This window comes from Acyrthosiphon pisum, chromosome A1 (genome assembly GCF_005508785.2).
Source record: "Acyrthosiphon pisum isolate AL4f chromosome A1, pea_aphid_22Mar2018_4r6ur, whole genome shotgun sequence".
Lineage (NCBI taxonomy): Eukaryota > Metazoa > Arthropoda > Insecta > Hemiptera > Aphididae > Acyrthosiphon > Acyrthosiphon pisum.
The window spans coordinates 33,560,667-33,575,625 of NC_042494.1; the positions used below are offsets into that span (position 1 = coordinate 33,560,667).

The 14,959-nt window shown below is 27.4% G+C and overlaps 1 protein-coding gene across 1 annotated transcript in view; it reads left to right on the forward strand.

Moving 5' to 3' along the window:
* Positions 1-14,959, forward strand: part of LOC100572242 (pikachurin) — a 41,718-nt gene that overhangs the window by 24,215 nt on the left and 2,544 nt on the right. Inside the window, exon 3 of the mRNA XM_003242943.4 lies at positions 2,597-2,848. Within this exon, the coding sequence (XP_003242991.1) occupies positions 2,597-2,848 (252 nt within the window). The remainder of the gene's footprint in view (positions 1-2,596; positions 2,849-14,959) is intronic.

Here is a 14,959-nt window from a genome sequence, read left to right on the forward strand (position 1 = left end):
CCAAAATCAATTTTCTCGAAAACAGATTTTGCGTAAAAATTCCCGTTTTTCGTTAATGTTACTTTTGTTTTTCACGGCGCTGTTGAAAACTATTGGAAACATGTTACTTTTGACCCCCCAAAGTACCTACTATATTCACTTTCCTATCAGAAAAGATACTGTTGAAGAAAATCCAAGCACTTTTTCTGTCCTAAAAGGTGATGACAGACACAAAAATTAGAAAAATAAAAAAAAAATATAAAAAAATAAAAACACACATCATTGTAAAATCAATACATTCATCGTTCCACTCAGATTCTAAAATGAAGATAGCAATTATTTTACATTTAATACCTCAAATTAAAACTGTGTTGCCCTCAGAGATAGTATACGAAGTTAAAAATATTTTGCAGACAAAGTAAGGAGTCAAAATATATTAAAACATAAAAAAAAAAATTAAATTTTTCTAACTTACATATCGATTCAAGATCAAAATTATTGAATAAATTGGCATACCTACAAAATATAAAGTATCGCCTTTTAATAATATTTAATTCCTGACAAAATAAAAATAACATAATACTAATGTACTTAATTTGTTTGTCTCGTTTTACATTGTATTTTCTAATAAATGACATATCAACATCCGACATAATATAGGTATAATATTTATATTGAGTTAACTGAATCCTATTTTCAAAATTTCGTAAATTTATTTAACAATAATAACCTTGGTAAATACTAAATTGTATACATTTTAGATTATAAATTAATTACATACATAGGTACATAACAATATAGCGTACCTATTGCATGTATACAAAATTTGTACTACAAATTAGCATATTTCCCACGTTACTGACGTTATTTTGTTATTTTGATATATAGATAATGAAAATAATTTATTAGGTACCTACCTATATTATATGAGTTGAATAGCAAAATTAATATTATCTAACAATTAAATAGATCATTGCAGTTATTACAAATGCATAGTTTTATAACAAATCGTCTAAATATATGTACATTATTTTAAGAGTACAAGAATTTAATATGTTGTATAATCTAACATATTATTGTACAACATACATAACCTAGATGATATTCCACGGTAATGACGGGAAATCTACGAATGTACCAATTCAATTAGATCAGCATAGCGGACTAATTAACTAATCGACCGTGGTATTATTTTGCGGAATTAGATGAATCGGCGTTTTCAGTGGATGGCAACGACCACGACTAACGTTACCTATGTATTATTATATTCCTTGCATGAAATGTTTTACAGCATTTGTACACCAACAATCCTATATATTATCATACACATATACCTGACTATGTTGGTGAAATCAAAATTCTATTCTTGGCTTTATCGTGGAGTGTTTAAAACGTATATTGTGCATTACAGTAGAAACTCGATTACCCAACCTCCGATACACGAACCCTCTATTATCCGAACAAATATCAAAACAATGCAATTTACGTAAGTATCCGAAGGAGTCAGCAAGCGCTGTGGCGCTTATACACGTAATCATGACGTATCTACGTAAATTAATGTATAAAATGATTCAATATATTATTAGTTATAAATTATAAATAATATCAATATATCGTATAATATGAACATATTAAATATAATATATCAATATTAAATGTAATATGCATAATGTATATACCTACATATTATATAGTATTAAAAAATTCCCAGCATCCGAACTTCTGAGTTATAACTTCTGGATTATCGAAGTTCTACTGTATTTGCAGAGTACTTCCTAGTAATGAAATGTGTATGAATTAAAATGTGTATTTATATTATATTACATAAAGTGATTCACGCAGCCTATTTACCACCATATTTTCATTTAATTACGAACTTATTCGAGTTCTGATTTTTAGAATTTTTAAATATACATTAGATACAGACCATATTTTAAATTTTTCAGATTTTGTTACTTTATAAGGAGTGTCCGGTGGTGATACAAACCTCTGTTTTTCAAATGCGAACCCTCTTGTTTTACTGTACCTACATTATTTAATGAATGATTTTTTTTTTTAATTTTGATGTACAACGTATCTAATTTAGAATTCAAAAGAGTAATTCTTCTTTAGTTAAAATATTTATATTAAAGATAATAGTCCTTAAAAATGGTATTACAAAAATGTAAAATAGATGTGATATCGAATATAGAATTTATGATATTTTGATACTTTGTATTTTCATAAATTATAAATATTTATGGATTAATATAAATTATTAAAATTTTCAAATTACTATATGCCCCTCCTATATATTTTGAACCCATTATCGTGGACGTATATTATTCTTAGTACATACCTAAAGTTAAATAATCTGAAAACTACTCGTTTGAACAAGGAGTTGTCATTTGAAAATTAGAAATTTCTACCTTGATAAGACACTCAGTAAAAAGTACAAAAAGTCCCAAGAGTTTGAAAATATGGTCTCTAAGTATATTCAATTTTTTTTTTAAAAATCAGATTTTGAATGGTTGCGTTAGCGAAGAAAACACGTGGGGTGAGTGTGCTTAGTAAATCACTTTGTATATAACTTTTTAGTCATGTATTATTATATTTATATTTTATATGTATTTCATAGGAAACGATTCAGTAACGGATAAGATCAAAGAGTTCGAAAGAGACATCGAACTGACGTTTGTCGATTCCAATGAAATGGATTCTGAGGACAGTGTTCGGTTTGTAAAGCACGTCGAAACTCAGATATCCGTTGCCACAGGATCGCCGGCTTTGTGCGTACGGAAGTGTGGTGAAGGCGTCTGTGCGTTCGACAGCCGAAACAAACAGACCTGCAGATGCCCGTTTGGTAAAACCGGATCCAACTGCCAGATTAGTGAGTATAAAAATATATATTATATTGTATATCAAAATTAAAATCGTAGATACCTACGCGTCTTACTGTAAAATAGACGTCGATCGAGCGCATAACCACCTGCAATGTAAATACGTTCTTGATACTCATATTTGGTAGTTAACATGAGTCACAGACCTAACAGCAAATGGCGTAAACCGAAAATATCATAATTCATAACACCAACGACAAAATGTCTAAGCATACAATATTATTCAGACACATAATAGCTGCGAATGTTCAAAACTCTTAACATCCCTTCATACACAACACACTAGTTAAAAATGCTAACGATAAGACATATTTTATTAATTTGTATGAAGAATATTATTCAATCCTATTTCATAGTATAATTTTTAAATGCCAATATATTTTACGAGTGGTTTATTTTTTTAATGGATAAAATATTTTTGTTGACATTTAAACAAACAAAAAATCAGCGTACTTTAATTTAATATAGGTGCTATTTTAAACAGTATTTTAATTAGTATCTACGTATTTCCAGTACTGGGTTGTTAACACAAGCTGATAACGATTTAAGCACGTCGCTCGTCACAATTGAATTTTCAATGTGTTGTAAAAAATATTTTACCTGCACTGTATTTAATTAAATTAACTTTTCTCTAAATACATGCACTAATTAATAAATATGTTATCGTTTGAATTTTTAACTAGTTCAGTTGTACATCTGCATATCGTATAGGATTATAGGAAGTATTATATTAATCTGCATAATAAGATATTTTAGTCGTTTTGGACACTCGCTATTTTTTGCTCAGCTGTTTTATCGTCACTGTTTTGACGTTTGCTATTTTGGTCCAGCGGTTTTTAATTATTACCAACGAAAAGTGGCTGGTGGATTAATGTAAAATGAATGTTGCAAATTGCAATAATAAATCGTATCTATTGCATTCGAAAAATGATTACAAATGATACTCGTTTGAGCCACTAACTATCGAAATCAATGTTGCATACATTTCTTCACCTGCATTTTTTTTGTTTTTCGGGTTATTCTACGCAACAATTTTATAAATAATGTTGACCCGTTGAGAGATAGCATTTTTAAGCTATGTGATGTTTGATATCGTTACCACTGACCATGAACATTTTTATCGAATGTAATACCTAAAGTGTTTATTGTAAGGCTGTTACTAGGTTGGTGATCGTAAATGTTAAAGTTTATAAGAATGTGTTTGTGATTTCTTGTGAATATTATAAATTGAGATTTATCAGGGCCCAGGAGGGAAAGAAGTCAGATTATTCAGACCAATTTGTCAATTTATCAATAGTGAGCTGTAATTGAGCTTCGATGTTGTTATGTTTTTACTGCTGCAAAATATACTGAAGTCGTCAGAGTGCAATGTTGATTGGACGGGATAATGGTAGATGATATATTATTTGTAATATTGTTGAAGACGACGAGAAATAGAGTGACTGAGATTTAGTCTTGAGGAATTCCATCAATTTGCGAAAATAGTTTGGGCAAGGTTTAACCGACTCTCAATTCTAGTTTTAAGGAAATTGCATATACAATTAAACATGTGGCTGCGGCTGATAACTGAGATAAGATTGTTAATTATAGATGGTTTACAGGTTATGTGGTATGATTTTAACACATCGAGACTGTGAAACTCTTTTGTTTTTCCGGAACTCATATTACCCCGAAGTGAAATATTTGATTTTTTCTAAAAACCTATACCTACCTAAGTCTTAAGTTGACATTTTTTCGAGTAGTTAGTTTACCTAATGTATAGTGAAAGAAATGGCGTATGGTATCCGTCTAAGGAGAATTTGTTCTTGTCTGGTTTATTTATTGGAATGACCATCACACTAGACACACAAGTAATGTATTAATATGTAAGGAATATTATCCTTGACCAGCGCTTTTACTTGTGCATCCTCTTAGTGCTGAAAAAGTTCACCTTGTGTGATTGGAGCAGCTAATTGAGATTGGTGAATGTCGTCAGAGGAGATTGGAGATGTGGGTGTTCATTATTTATCGGGAAATCTTGGTTGTAATGTTTGTTACTGGAGTCTGGAAATCAGACTTATGTAATTTAAAACCTTATCAATATTACCCATAGTGATTGTTGCCACGGGTTAATTAATAATAATAAAAAAAATATATAAATGTTATGAAAATAAAATATAACCTTCTATGTTGATAATATATGGAATATTTTCACAATAATTTATTCAATTTTCAGATTAACTAAATTAAAATTAAAAAATTAATAAAAAAACCAACAACATTATTTTCACTATAATTCTATATATTATATAGAGCACAAACATACCGACATAATAGGTCATAATATTTATTAAAATGTACACAAAACTTATTTATGGTCAACAAGAGAAAATTTAAACTATAATTAACATTCTTTTCCAAAATTACTATTTATGTTCAATTTTTCAGTAAGTTTATAAACAAATATTAAAATTCTATCTACATTACATTTTTTGGAGCATTTTTTTAACACAAATAAGCTTATAGATATCAAACTAAAAGAATATTTTTATTGGACATTTTTTACTAAGTTACAATTCTTACTGAAAAAATATAGAAAATTAAATTGTTATGTTATGAAATCTAATTTTTATAAGTTCTATAAGTATAACATTTTCACTTTTTAGTTTTTATTACCAACATATTTTTTTGATACATATAATATTAGGCTATTTTATTTCTACAATGGCATCATATTACATGAGATATTATCACGTTACTGTTGAATGTAATATTAACATTTAATATAACACATTGAAACATAATATATCACGAAAATCTTAAAATATCGTTAATACATTTTTTTTACTTTTTAATTTGTACTTATTTCTAATTACAAAATCTAAACACGTATCACATTAATAGTATTGGGAGTGTAATGATATATATTATATTATATTATGATATTTTTTCCTATTGTTCTTTAAAAAAATATATGCAACAACATATATCATTATGCTTATATTTTTTTTAACAATATTCCAGTATAAAATAAGATATATAATATGTCATTCATAATTTTAGTATTATTATGTTATATAACTTAAAACGTATAAATTATAACTTATAATTAATAAACATTAAATGAGAATTAGTTACCTCGCAGTACATATTATATTATATCATCATTATCGTGCTTGATATATTGTTATAATTAAAATGAATTAACTTTAATAAATCGTACAACTCTAAAAACGTGTATATATAAACATGTATTTTAAAGCATATGGTTAAATATATTTTCAATTCTGTTTTTATAGTAAAATGATATTCTAACTAAAAAAAAATGATTTTAAAAAATAGTTATTTTTTACAAGATACACAATATTTAAGACTTAATGAGTGTTTAATTATGCATTTTGTATTTGTATTATATTATACATTCAGACATTCAGTATAATTGAATAATTTATTATTGATTCTCGTAGTGGTTTTTTTCTTCTTTAACCATATTTTTCAGCTTTTTTTTTTAATTCTTTTTAAACCATTGTTTTGACATTAAAAATAGTAAGATAAATTAATGATTTTTGATGATTGAATTATTATTATATAGTTATTATATTATTTATTTTGAAACTAAAATTGTAAATCGAATTTAGTTAATTATAAATACGCTATCTACGAAATAATCATATTTCGTTTCCAAATTTTAAATATTACAAAAAAAATAATCTTTGATTATAATATAGTTTTAATACTGCATAACTTATTAAACAAAGTAGAGTGATAAAGTTATTTTTAGAATATACACATCATTAATGTATGACTATTGAATAATACTTTTTTATTTTATTAAAAATTGTATAAACGATGTTTATATTATTAAACACCCGCTTTAATTTTCATTATTTTTTTCAAACTTAGAAGTAAAATCTATAACGTATTAGACATTAGTATATCGGAACTTCGGCTTTCGCTTATAACGCATTCAAAACTATGAAATAGATGTTTGATTTATATTGAACTTTCAATATATTTTTTGTATAAAATATTAACAACTACCCACTGAAAAACTCAATAGTTAATTTTTTTTATATTATATTTTATACATAGCAAGTAGAAACTAGGTATAGATGTCTATATTTTTTAACTTTAAATCAATTAAATCTTTCACTATAATTTTCGCTTACCTATAATATTACTTTTTAAACTTGAAATAAAAAATAGGCAATTACATAAAGAAGTTAATAAATATCTAATCTCAATATTAATAATATTATTGAATTTAAAAATTAAATTTTATGCAGAGGCAAACTTTGTATACTCGTTACACTCGTTGTGAAGCCAAAATAAAAACTACCATCATCTTTTATTTGTATATATTATGTAGGTTACCTACGTAAACATATTATTAAAAAAAAACGATACTAAACAATTTTCTTCCCAAAGGGACGTTGACAATTTTCCTTGGAATTATACCTATAAATATATATACAATATCAGTTCATACTAATAATAATAGTACAATAAAGAGTAAACGCATCCAAAAAAAGTTTCTAAGCTCATGTACTTGCCCCAAATATTATCCAATTTTGACTAAACACGGGTGCTTTCTGATAATACTATTTAACTGCTATTATTGTTGAGATAAAATTAAAAAATAACTTTTCTTAACTCCCTTTGATAACATCTGTGTTATTAATTTCTACTTCAAAGTTCTGTTATATAAAACTGTTATTGAGCAATTTATCTGCCACAGAGCCACTAAAAGTTTGATTAGAAGAAAACAATATATATATAATATATATAATGTGATACTAATCCATCTCTTTATTCAAAATATTAATAGATAATATTGCGGTATGAAATTATAAAAACATTAAACTATAAGCACTATAAGTATATATTATGACTAAAACTAGCAATAATACATCTTATTATAGTGTAGTAGGTACTACAGTACTCACGTTTATAGGTTTTAAGTCTATTAAATGTCATTATAAATATAAATATTTACTATATATATGGTATATAATATGAAGGTACCTATATACATTATATTTATATTTTTCAACACCATATATTATTATAATTCCAAATAAAACGTATTGCCATAGGCGCAAATAGGGGGGGGGGGCTTTAGGGGCTAAGCCCCCCAAACATGTCCATAGTCCTCCCAAACATTTCCTTCATTTTGTTTTAAGCTTATTTAATATTATCAAGTAAGCCCTATTATCCCTATTAGCCCCCCCTAAATCTCAAACGCTATTTGCGCCTATGCGTATCACTTATTTATAAAGCTTTTACATGAATACGCTCGCACATCACAAAAGTTATACGATACTGTTCTAACGTTTAACATAATAGGTAGTTTTTCTATCTCTTTACTGCAATAATTTTGCTTATGTACATGCAAATATGTAGCAAGAATAATCAAATAAGACCTAATAATACATGATCAATACATTCATAGGTACAACATATTATATTGATATACGTTTATTAATTATTACGAATATAACATAATATATATTTTGGACTAGGTGGTTAAGATGCAGACTTTTATATTTATTTGTTATAGTTGACTACATTGCATACTATCATACTATAAACTTGTCTAGTAGATTATAATGAAGAAGCAGAAATATTACATTTTATATTTTTATCAAATTTTTTTATATTGTATATTGTGATTTTTTCTAAAACGTATACGTAGGAGGTCAATTTCAAAAAGATTTTTTATTATTAGATTAACAGGTGCTAGTTAACATGAGTATACAAGCTTTTATAGACATACGTACAGGGTTGTACAGGCAATAACCATATAGGTAGGTATTACTGTTAGTGTCACAACTCCCACAAACGCGAAGTATGAAACTCAAAATAGTTTTTATTTATATTCTAATCAAAATGCAAGTATCTTTTGAATGAATAATGAATAGGTAATACAATTTTTTATAATGTTATATTAATTATTTTAATGGTATAATTTGATATCTGTCATGTACATAGGATTTATTTTTTATAGTTTTTGAAGTCATAAAATATCCTAACACTGATTATGACATAATATTATATTATTTACAATTATGGTGGATTTTTTTTTAATATTTAACAGGTGTTAATAAGTGTTGAAATTGTTATACTTTTAGAAAAAAGTTATTATATTATTGATGTACTTATTAACAGCACAGTTAATAACAGTTTAACTGTTTATCACATCTTTAATCTTTTTGATTGCCTACATAATTTTTATTTGTAAATATCGAAGTCAAACAAATATCTTAGTAAAATTGTATATTTTAAACAGAAAGGTGTAGAAAATTGGAATATTGTACTCAACAAAAAAATCTCGAACTAAAATTCAGATGCGAAATACGTATTAACCGTCTACATCGGCTTCGTCCTATGTTTAAATCAATTCATATAAAATGGACACTGTACAAATCTCTACTGAGGTCCATTTGACTTTACGGTATGCAAACTGAAGGTGCGCTAAACCGTCTCAATTCCGCATTATCCAATTTGTTCAATCCCTGTTCTTTCGTCTTAAGTCATCAGCCTCTTGGATTGTAACCACCATCCACCAACTACCCAAAAGTTACTGTATAATAATATGTAAAATATATTTTTTAGGTGACATAAAATAGGTATCTATCAAAAATTAGAGTTTAAATAAATTGCATAATTAAAAGAAAAATTGGGACTGAGCATGATTGGTGAATCACTCAGTATATTGATAAATTAAAACATTATTCTATCCATTATATTATTATTTATTATAACATTGAATATAAAAAATGTTTTTATCTAAATAATCTTCAAGATTAAATTATGTATTATGATTTTCATATAAATGTATCGTTATTATTACATAACTATAGAAATTATATTTTTAGAATAGGTAGGTATAAATGTGTAATGATATTAATTGCGTATAAAAAAGCATTCGTCTTTAAAGCTTGGAAATAATAATATCTATATCAACATCTTCCAATATTAACGTTTTTAAACATGGGCATTTTAAATTAAATTATAAATTCCGTTTGAATCTTACCCGTCAAATGAAGCCAAACAATTGCAAGTTGTAATATTTAGTTTTATTTTTAGTGTAGATATCGTTATAAATCTTGGTGAGATAAAAAGATACTAAACAAAACTGACCTGCTTAATCCATGTATTTAGTTTAAAAAAGCCTCTTTTACAGGCCAAAATTATTAAGCTTAAAAAAAAATTATAATTTAATCCCATTGATGCTCAGCTTAGTGAGCCAATGCAATTAAAAAAAAGATATACATATAAACTTCAGTAGTGCATTATTATAAAAAAAAAATGTACATAATGTACATACGGTTTTAATGGTTCTAAAGATTGATGAATCAGTTTGGTGCATTATCATTTTTCATTTAGGTAGTTTAGGAAAACGATGACAAGAAAATAAAATACTTAATTGAAAATATGATAATTATTTATGTTAATATAATATATTTTATCATATTAAATATAAAAAGTAATTAATAGCTATAAACTATTATCTATCAGTATAAAAAATAATAAACTGTATGTAAACTTCTGTAAAATGTGTACACTGAGACACACACTTTTTGCCTTTTTGGAATAATGCAGTAGTTTTCTACAAACGTTTAGAATTGAATTGTTAGTGGATATTTTCTAATGGTATTTCATTATATACTAGCTGATCCCGTGCAGTTCGTTACCCGTTAAATGTACTAACTGTATATAACTTAAATGCGTTAATTGTCCAATGCGTCATTTAATATTCGGTGTATGATGTTCTAGATTTATCTTAATTTTTCTATTGCCCGGAATTAAAATTCTGATTCGCAGCAGTATATTATCAGGTAAGCAATCTACCTGCGGTAGATCGCGGACCCCTTGCTGTTTGTATGTAAGTGCATGATTTAACTCTAAAGTATCAACGTTATACCAAGTTTGTCGTTTTTACTTAATTCCACCAACGGTGGATTAATATAATCAATTAGTACAAAATCCTAACCTAACATAACCGTACTAAAATTTGATGAATAAAAAAAAACCAAATTTAACCCTTTTTAAATTAGCCTATCTTCACAGAGGTATCATCTACACACAAACATTCATTTATATATTGAAAAAAATAATAATACAAATCAACAAACATGCCCGATTAATCAATAGCAACCAATATATAATACACTATTATTATTTTAAAAATAATATTATTTTAATTTTTTTCTGGACAACCCTTATCACTTTGGGGTATGAAAAATAGATAGTAGCCGATTCTCAGACCTACTGAATATGCATGTAAAATTTCATAAAAATCGGTCAAGCTGTTTCGGAGGAGTACGGTAACTAACATTGTGACACGAGAATTGTATATATTAGATTTTCTTTTAACATGACTTGTCGTTTAATACAAGATTATTAATTTACAGATTTCCCTTGTCCTTATACTAGAATCCATGTATAAATATCTAAAATATTTCGAAATGTCCAAAAATTTTTTTGTATATATTCTAAATTCTGAACCAGGATTAACTTTAATACAAGGTTACACGTTATTGTTACAGCTATCAGGTTATTAACGTATTGAATTACTTAGAGTTGAACTCTGTTCAAAACTGTTTTATTAAATGTAGACCGTAGTAAATACATAACATATAGAATTTATGAATACTAAATAAAATTTAAAATAAGTACCAAGTATTACCCGCAATAGCTCTGTATGTCAAGTTTTAAAAATCGTTTACCTTTCGGCACCATTATACTAAATTGTATGGAAAATGTGCGATAATTGCAAGATTTAGGAAGTCAGTTTTAACTTACAATATTATTGAGATTGATGAAATATAACGAAGACGTGACGTGGCAGTGTAATAATATGATATATAGGTAGATGTCATAAAAACAGCGGGTATAGTTTTGTGCGTTAAATATGATATTAGATTCAGAGCCTTGTAATTTGTATTCTACCACACATTGTTCTAACTGTGTAATACAAATCTTAAGATTATGTCTTAATTTGTAAAAACTACACATGGTAATTTACAATATTGTGTAAAGCTCTCTTTATGTAGATACATAGTTTCACAAAAACTAATGTGATTATTAATAATTAAATATTTAAGAAAAATAAAGAATTTCAACAATTGATAAAAATTGATATTATATTTCATAATGTATTATGTAATAACTAATAACTATTAACTATACAGTCTACAGTATATTTAGGTACGAATTTCTGAGATATTACTATCTCACATTTTTTAATCAGTGGTTCAGTTAGTAGGTTATAGCCGTTACAATTCTTGTAACTCTATAAGTACTTTCTTATCGTCATTACACTATTTCTTTGTATTTAATTTGTTTACACAAAATAATACACGCTTATACACCCGACGGTACCTACTATTTCTATGTCTTAAATTTATTTGCATTTAGAAATATACTATATAGCAACATAAATCATCAATAACTAACCGCATAAACAGTCTTACGTAAAGCAGCTAGCGTTTACCTACATAATATGTAGGTACTATTTATATACATAATATTGTGGTTTCGTCCATTCCGATGGGGGTGTGTTCTGTATGCTAATAACAACTGCAGGTAACGTTTTGGATGCGTGTCAAATATATTTTTGGCTTGCTCGGGGTTCGCGTGACCGTCTTATACGATTGTTGCGTGACCGCGCCCAATAATTCGCCCCGGATGTTTGTGTCGACCACCCCGACCGGGTGACCGGACAAAGGCGCTTTGCGAAAATAAACCCATTAGGGTTTACTGATATTTTATATGTGTACTACCCGTACACTACTGCACGTGTAGTTAGGTGGGTGGGCACTCTATATGGTTATTCATGAACCGATAACTACAGCGTGACTTTTTACATGTAAAGAAAAGAAGAAAAATCGATTTTGCTTTGTAGATTTTCTGTTAACATGTAAGTATTGATAACAATAACTATTTTGAAGGAAAAATACCATAATTTATAACCCAAAAAATATGCATTTGTATAACATACGCTACAACTTATAAAGTAACAAATACCTATTACCTATATGTTTTTAGTGGCGGTTTTTTGAATTTTTTCTGGGGGGGGGGGTCCTTTAACATTATCTCATAATGTATAAAGACAAAAAAGTTTAACCCATGTATAATTACTAAATAAAATTTAATTCTTACATAAAAAAAAAATCAGCATTTTAGTTACAACTATTACAACACAAAATCAATTTTTCGTTTTTTTTTTTACTAATTCGTCCAAAACTTCGTCAGCCGTTAATATTAAATCCTGATGAATACACATCATAGCCAGACCATTTAATCTTTTCTGAAATATTTAATAAGCAAATTATATTTAATATTGTAAAATATGAATTATGATTTCCTTTATTACTTACTTCACCAATGGTGTTCCTCAAATAAGTTTTTATTCTTTTAAGATTTGAAAAAGTACGTTCATTAGATGATGTTGAAACTGGCAATGTGGCTAGTATTTAAAGAAGTTTGTATATATTAGGATAAATTTCATTATTACAAAACGATAAAGCTTGAAGTGCATTATTTGGCTCTTCGCCCAAATTTTTTAAGCACCTTTGTCACAATTTGTATTCAGCCATCAAAATTGCATGGTTTCTATTTTCCAGATCATCTTGGTAATAATTAACCAATGTCATAAAGTTGTCATATGATTCTTCTTTCGAAAATAATGAATGAAAAGAGTTTAATGTAGTTTCGTGGTCAATAAATCTTTCTTTTAGTTCATTAACAAATGACTCCAGAATCCAGATATGGTATAAATGAATCGCGGTAAATACAGATACACGATAATATTCCTCTGCCGATGTTGTATTTATATTAACTCTTAGGGTCTGTCTATTTGATATTCTTGGAATCTTTATGACTACTTCAAAATTATCAGCAATCTTAGAGGCTTCTTTAAAAAATTTTTCAAATTTATTTTTTGCATCATTTCTATAAACCTGTACTTCCTGATATGTCTCATGAGCTAACTTCACAGCTCATCTTAAATCCATATTAATTTTTTGAAGCTGTTTCGATAACGGTAGTCCAAATCCAAATCCTTTAGTTAAAACTATTAAAGAAATAATAAATTCTCCATTAAAAATTGAATTTCGTAGACACTGTGCTTTCCCACTTGTATCACTGTCTTCCCATGTTGAAATATCATCTAAGGACTCTACAACAAAATCATAAAGTTCTAAAAAATCATTAAAGGAGTTATACCTTTCGATCGAAATTTTAAAGAACATGTTGATATTTGAAAATAATTAATATTAAGAAAAATTAAAAATTACATTCACGCTACAAAATCATTTACTTAGATTACATTTTAAATTAGCTACATATTAATTATGAGTCAAATAATATGGATAAAATCTTTGTAAATTAAGAATGAAAACGATTTAAAATAATTATTATAAATTTTACTAATCTGAATAGACATTCGGGTTCGACAGGCGCGACGGCTGAAAAGTGATTGTCAGTTTATCAACTATCGCTGCGCTAATGTACCTACGTTCTTCGAATGGCCGAACGCTATTATTATCACAAATAATAGATTTCGTAAACGTTAACATCATAATTTCAGGGAAAATGTGGTATTTACCTAAATAGCTGTAGCTAACATTCTAATATACGAAATAATAAAGATGAAATCACCAGAATAATTCTATACATAATTATTATGTAGGTACAAGCGTACCTATATCCACATATAAAAGTTGTAATGGTAATAGCTATAAAAAAAAAAAAATTACTGACAAAACCCAAGCGGCGCGAGTGAATAATGTATTACAGCCTAAACTCGGGATCTTGGTGGGGTCCAGACCCCCTGGACCCCCCCCCCCCCGTAAAACCACCACTGCTTATGTAGGTATATAACATTGACATAATACTGTTTTATTAATTATAATATACTCATTAACAGCTATTTCCTGAGAAAGTTTAAGAGGACGTGATACCCGCATGTGTTGTCTCCGTCTTACAAGTGCGTAACATAGCAAATTTTACGCTCAGCAGAACACGTGTAGCTCCGTTAATTTAAAAATTAGAGTGAATTGACTTCTTATAAAATCTAAATATAAGATTATTATCTAGGTAACCTCTTATGATTT